The 6,646-nt window shown below is 37.3% G+C and overlaps 1 protein-coding gene across 1 annotated transcript in view; it reads left to right on the forward strand.

Moving 5' to 3' along the window:
• LOC135198503 (uncharacterized) overlaps window positions 1-5,312 on the forward strand; it is a 143,641-nt gene extending 138,329 nt beyond the window's left edge. The window contains exon 11 of the mRNA XM_064226125.1: window positions 2,628-5,312. Coding sequence (XP_064082195.1) covers window positions 2,628-2,912 — 285 coding nt within the window. The 3' untranslated portion in view covers window positions 2,913-5,312. The remainder of the gene's footprint in view (window positions 1-2,627) is intronic.
• The last annotated feature ends 1,334 nt before the right edge of the window (window positions 5,313-6,646 follow it).

A 6,646-nucleotide genomic window follows, 5' to 3' on the forward strand; every position in this document is an offset into this window, starting at 1 on the left:
TTGGTAGCCTGTAAGTGGAAAGATACATGAGTACCAGGTAAACACTTACAGTCTAACAGATGCTCCGCTGGTGCCGGAGCGATAAAGTTAGATTAAACCAGAGCCCCGCCAAATTACGTGTGGTAACCAGGTTGGTTGTGTGCCCTAGGCTATAGCTCCGCTGATGGCGGGGACACAAAAGGAAACCAACCAGGAGTGGTGGTAATTGGAAACCACGACGGAAAATGGCGGGGATGGTAGATATTCATAACAACATTACACAATTCATTGAAAAATTAGGGTATATCCTTAAAATAAAAATAATACAAACCTCTCTCCGCCCGTCTACTAGAAGAGTGCGCGGGTAAGAAGCAAGCTCCCTTCCGGTAGCGGGGGAGAGATGTAAGGATATAGTAGGCAAGCAACCGACCACTAGTAGTGACCACCCCGCCCGCTAGCGGAGCCAGTAATCTAAAACCAAAGGTGCCCCGGCTGCGACGGAAGGCTCCTTTCGTTATAGTGAGGGAGGTGGCTGAGCAACTGGGGAGGGGGGGAGGAAGGTCTCGGCGTAACACGGCGGGAGTGAGAGAGGGGGGAGGGATGGCCTACTCCTCCCCGCCTCACCGACTACCCGCATGGAGACCCGGTACCTCATGAGTGGTCGCCCTATACCCCCCGCTGGGAGGAACCCCTGGCCACCTCAGAGAGGGAGAGAGAGAAGGCGACTGAGGTTGTCATGACAACCAAGGGGTCCCCCAGCACCTCCCTATACCAGAAAGGGAGGGCAGGGGCAGGGTAAGGTGCGATGGAACACGTGACCGCAAGTGGCCTAGGCCGCGAGCAACACAACCGTGAGAGGGCCACGTGAACCAGGCTGTACCAATACAAGGAACAAGCACCTAGGCTAGCCTAACACCCTAAATATAATAAATATATACATCGAAAAGATGGAAAAGACACTTTTAGTAAAAGAGAAAGAAGCCCAGACTGTCCCAAGAAACAGAAGCCTACTCGGAGCCAGCGATAGCCGATGAAGAGCAAGAGCCGGGATGCTGGGCCGGAATAATAATAATAGCCCTAAATACCAAACTAAGAGATATGGTAGGAGGGCTAAACTAGCTAAAACTCGATGTAAAAACAATGAACGTAATATAGTAAGCCCATAAGTATAAGAAGTCCCAGTATGGAGGACCGGGAATTCTTAACGAGGCAGCATGGCGCCGCCACGAGACAACCGGGGAACCGTATATGACCTATTTAAGAGGAAAATACTGGTACCCGGAAGATAAAAAAGCGGTAAAACATTACTTATGAGTTACTTAACTTAGCCGTGGCAATAGCAGAGCGTTCCATGGTAGATTAATGAGATAAATCCCGTAATAACACAGCACAAGGAAAATGCGTCTTGACGCTAGCGCTAAAAATTAAGGATGTCCGCTAGGGGCGCTGCTGTCCGTGGCGTCCTCTAGTAGTAGTAGTAGCGGCTGCATCGCCCGTTGGTATCAGCTCTCTCTTGGGGGGATTCTGATTGGAAGTTCTAATTGGTGATTGTCTCGTGGTAGTGTTCCCCACTCGCCCCTATTATCATACCGACACTTCTTTTTAAGAGTGAGCGAGTCAGTTTTACTGACATTTTCTTAATTTTGTTTTTCTCTGGTAATTTTAGATCAATTTTACCTAGAAAGAATGATATTAAGGTTCCTTTCATAGGCCGACACGAGCTGAGCCCAGAAAAATCTACTGTTCCAGGAGTAACTATTTCTGTTTCTGCAAGAGCACCAGTCTAACCACTGTCTTTCAAGAGATCACCAAGGATTTTGAATGCTCCCATTTCTAAATGCAGCCCTCCAAACATGATAACCATATTGCCATACTGCAATGGCCATTCCCATTGGATCTGCCTGTCCGTTGCAAATAGTGGCTGATCAACTGCTAGAAGTGGGGTCTAGTCAGGATTGAGAAACTGTGGTTGATCTTCCAATATCTATGGCATGTTTTATCATTGCAGCTGAATGAACTGCCTCTTTTTGATGTCAAGCTTATTTCAAAGGGGGCCTGTTGCTTCTGAGAAGCATGATGTGCTGCCCTAGATATGGACACAGCATTTTCACTCTTTACACTTACATATGCGTATCTTCTAAAGGAGTTTCCCCAAATGAACTTTTAGATGAAAGGAATACTTGACTGGATTTGGAGATACCGACGACTCTGAGAGATCCACACAGGGTATGTCCACCTTAGCTTGGATCTTACCTATGACTGCTTTCACGGTTGCAGCTGATCAACACCAAAGTGTTCAACTAACTATCAAATCAACAAACAACCAAAGACCGATGCTTATGTGCTATTACACGTATACTTACAATCTAACACACGAAATAACAAAACAATTTTTCTCACAACAAACACAGACAATAAAACAGTATCTTTCTTCTACACCACAGGCATTGCCACTTTACGTAAGTAAAGAAAACACACAAAACTACACCACAACTTGCTATAAAGTACAATCTCTCTTACAAGTTTTACATGTATTTTCATAAGAACTCTTAATCTATACTATGTAAATACAATAATGAAATTACAGAACTGTATTATTAAATGAGATACTTGTGTCATCTTTGTTCATACGCTTCACTTTCTTTCAGGAATTGGTATATCACCAGTTTTACTACAGAGAAAAGGGTCCAGAGTTTTATGACAACATACGTTGTGCTGAAGGGAACCACTATTTTGCTGGTCAAATGATTGTGAAATTAGATGTGCTGTCACTTTGTGCTCCAGACCCTCCACTTTTACAGTCCATTGACATCTTGAACATCTCCCTTGGTCTTATTATTATTCTCTTTGTTGCTAATTTTGCTCACAATGTCTATCAGTATAGACGGCATAGTAAGTTGCCCTGGATCATAACCAAAGTGCCATGTTGTTGAGAGACATGAATGTGAATTGGGATTGGTTATTTAGAGGCAAAACAAGATAATCCACTAAAGACTTCAGGATTAAATGAGGTCATTTATTCACTTGCGGATATCTTAGGTATTTGCTAAAACTGATAGGCTGGAATAACTTGGTAGCTGTGTCCAAGTAAAAGCTTTTTCTATATAAAATATAGAAGTTATTTTAGACAGATGACATATACTGTATTTTGTTGACATAGGAACTGTATTCCTTAATTCATTTTATGAATATTTGCTTTTTGAATTTATATTTTACCTTTATTGACAATCCATCTGCTATATGAGTTCTTGAGGTTTGTTAAAGATTGAAGCTGTCATGTCACTGAAGCTGTTTTTCAGCCGAAATCACATTGGCTTTATAATCCGTCCAGCTTGCAAGAATACTAATACTGTACACTTAAATTTATATTTTCAGGAAAGAATGTTCACATTACAATGCCTTTAGAAGTGAAATACAGTAGTGGACCTTATTGTATATCTTAATGCTATAGAAGTAATGCAAAGCTTAGTTATATATGACAGATTGAGAATAATTTTAGCATATTGTGTCACACCAAGATTCATGCTATTTGTAAAAACATATTTTTAAAAATTTCCTATTCTTCTATTCTTGGAAAGTGTCTGATGGTCCTTAAACTTTGTTATTGTATGTCAGCACAAAGAGGAACATAACCTTAATGGTAAAATGTGGCTATCATTTGAATTTAGTTCCATCAAAAGGAGAGCAGTTATGATAGCAGATCTTGGGAAGGATGTCTGTGAATTTGAAATGGCACATTATTTCAATTGTAGATGACCATGTTTATTGAAGGGGATGTATATTAAATCAGATATTAAGGGTAATGTATATGAAAGCAGATGTTTAGTTCTTATGTATGGGATGCTAGGAACATAAAGAAAGGTATGAAAAAAGAAAGATGTATTTCTGACAAGTTGTTTTACATCTTGTTTAGCATAAAATACATCCAACTATGTCACAAGTAATTGGGGCACAAGTGATAAAGGTGAATGCACAGGTAGCTTAAAGTTCCAGACATTTGTTCATTTTATTAATTTCTTATGTTTATGAGTTTGTATTCTGCTAGATATGGGTTGCCATTGACAGAATATTTTTCAAAACTGATATTACAATCTTCTATTCAGCATGCTGTTGAGCAGACTTATGCTATAATTTTTATGAATCAGTATACTGTCTTCCCTTTGATATCACAACATTGGATTACTGATAGAGGTTTTGCTCATAGAAAAGAGCATATTAAGAAGAAAGCGATTGAGAGTAAAAATTCAATTAGCAACACATTCATAATAAATGTAATGTATTTTCAGTCAAGAGTTTAAGTATAAGTACTAAAACATAATATGAATACAACGTTAAAATACTTGGGTTATAGGTATAGGTGGTCCAAAAGCAGTTGTTAATTTATTGTTAGATATCGAAATGGGTGTTCAACAATGTTAGTACAGGAAATTGAGCTGAGAAGTGTAATGACAACAGATTCCTTAGCAAGGGAACTTAAAATCTCTTAATCTTTTTCTCAGTCAGAGACAGTGGTACCTTGACCTATGAATTTAATTCGTTCCGTGGCCGAGCTTGTAGCTCAATTTGCTCGCACATCAAATCAATTTTCCCCATTGAAAATACTTCAAATGCCCTTAATCCGTTCTAACCCTCAAAATGCCACCCCATATTTTGATGTTTCATTATTAAATAGGGAAAATATTTCTAAATAACAAATATTGTGTACAAATATAATAGAAAGAGTATGTAAAGATATAGTAGGGTTTATACAGTGTAAAGGTAGTGTTCAAGCTACGATAATTCGTCTTATGATAATCCGATTTTACGATAGACTATGGGAGCGAGAGAACAAATTACAATAGCCTAATTTATCCCATCTTCTTGTCAAATAAGTTCAAAAACAGCAAAAGACAGTGATGAAAGTATTGTTTTAACATTGTACTCCTTGCATAAATGTGTACAGCCATGAACAACCGAACGAGAAACGACGTTTTTTGCTAAGTACAACCGAATTGGATAACAACAATATCCGTTTCCCTTTTATTTCAACCATCATACTGTAGTAAATAATTACCGTAGTTATGTTATAAATGACGTTATATAGAAAAGGACCGAGATATTTTTATGTAATAACTTTATCCACTATAGATCAAAGATCAACAAGGAAATATACTGTTAAATTTAAGTCAAGTTGTAGCTGAAGCTGAGAAAACTGTTCAAGCTGTTCATGACTATTATCGTGCATCAGTAACAAGGATAAAACTCCCGTAAACTTATGCCAACAAACAACCGTCGATAAAATTGAGAGAAAATTATTTTATAATCAAAGCTACTGGGCTTGAAAGAACACATTTTACCGTAAAGCTCATATTACGATGAAAGAAAGTGAAAATAGCAAACAGTCATGTAATTGTTTTACTCAATACTGTAAACATGCCGCAAACGCAATATGTTAACGAAAAAAATAACTTGGTTCAAAATCACAACGAGATGTATTCAAGCCATATTTTGACTTAAAAACACGTCTAACGAAAAACGACCTTGTCTCACATAAGTCAAGTATCTAGATATTCATTTATGCTAACTAGAAGCAAGAAAATTCACTCAGAATTGAGTTAAATATGGCGAAATAAACTCTTATTCGCCATCAGCTGCTTTCCAAACGAAAACATTGACCTCCATGTTAGTATTTTATAATACAATAATATAAGAATACATATTATATTATTGGATACAGTAAAGTAATGAATAACTTTTTAAAAGACTTGTGGAAAAGATGCATATTTACTTTTTCTTCTTTGCTTATCTTAATTTTCGTCACTACCCCATCTACCTAGTAGCGGCATCTTGAGCTCGTACCTCAATTTTTTGCTTGCATAACAAAGCAAAAAATCGACTGAGTGGCGTCTTGTACCTCGGATAACTCTTATATTAATTCACTCATAGGCCAGGGTACCACAGTACATAATGAAAACAGGTCCCTTACTAGGTAAACGTAAAAGCTCTCTCTCTCTATTATCCTGTTGGTTATATCATTGCATGTACTTTTCACTGAGAGGCAAATAAGTAAAATTAGTGTTTTGTCTTGTAATTATAGTATAGACTTTACGTACCTATCTTTCTCATGTAAACGGATATTTTTACCTTTGAATGAAAATATAAAGTATTATTTTTATACCCACTTCATCATCACTAATAACTTCGTGAAACTTCTGTGGGAGATAGTTGAAGAAAGTCAGTCATGTCTTGTATTTTTATAGATGATGTGCATGTCATTTGTAACTCAAAAAAATTACAGTATCATACAAATTTCATTTTAGTTATGAAACTTTTTTTTATTGTAGGCAATCATGAAAATTAAATAAGTCAAACATTTATGAGATATATAGTGTATCTGAGTAACTCATTAAATGCTTTGTTGAATCATAATTTGTACAAGTATTGCAGTACATACTTTACTTTCACATGAAGAATACATGGAATTGTTCCATTATGATGGTGGATTAAACGGTTTCCTGTCAGCCCAACATTTTCTCATGCAAAGTTGATCTGTGAGAAGTTGAACATATTATGATGTAACAAGTGCTTATCAGTTTGTTAACATACAAGAAAATATTTTTTTGTTTGTGGTGTCAGTATTGAATTTATTTGCTTCGTCAAGAGCTTATATCAGTAATCTTATGAACAA

This window comes from Macrobrachium nipponense, chromosome 23 (assembly GCF_015104395.2).
Source record: "Macrobrachium nipponense isolate FS-2020 chromosome 23, ASM1510439v2, whole genome shotgun sequence".
NCBI classification, from domain to species: Eukaryota; Metazoa; Arthropoda; class Malacostraca; order Decapoda; family Palaemonidae; genus Macrobrachium; species Macrobrachium nipponense.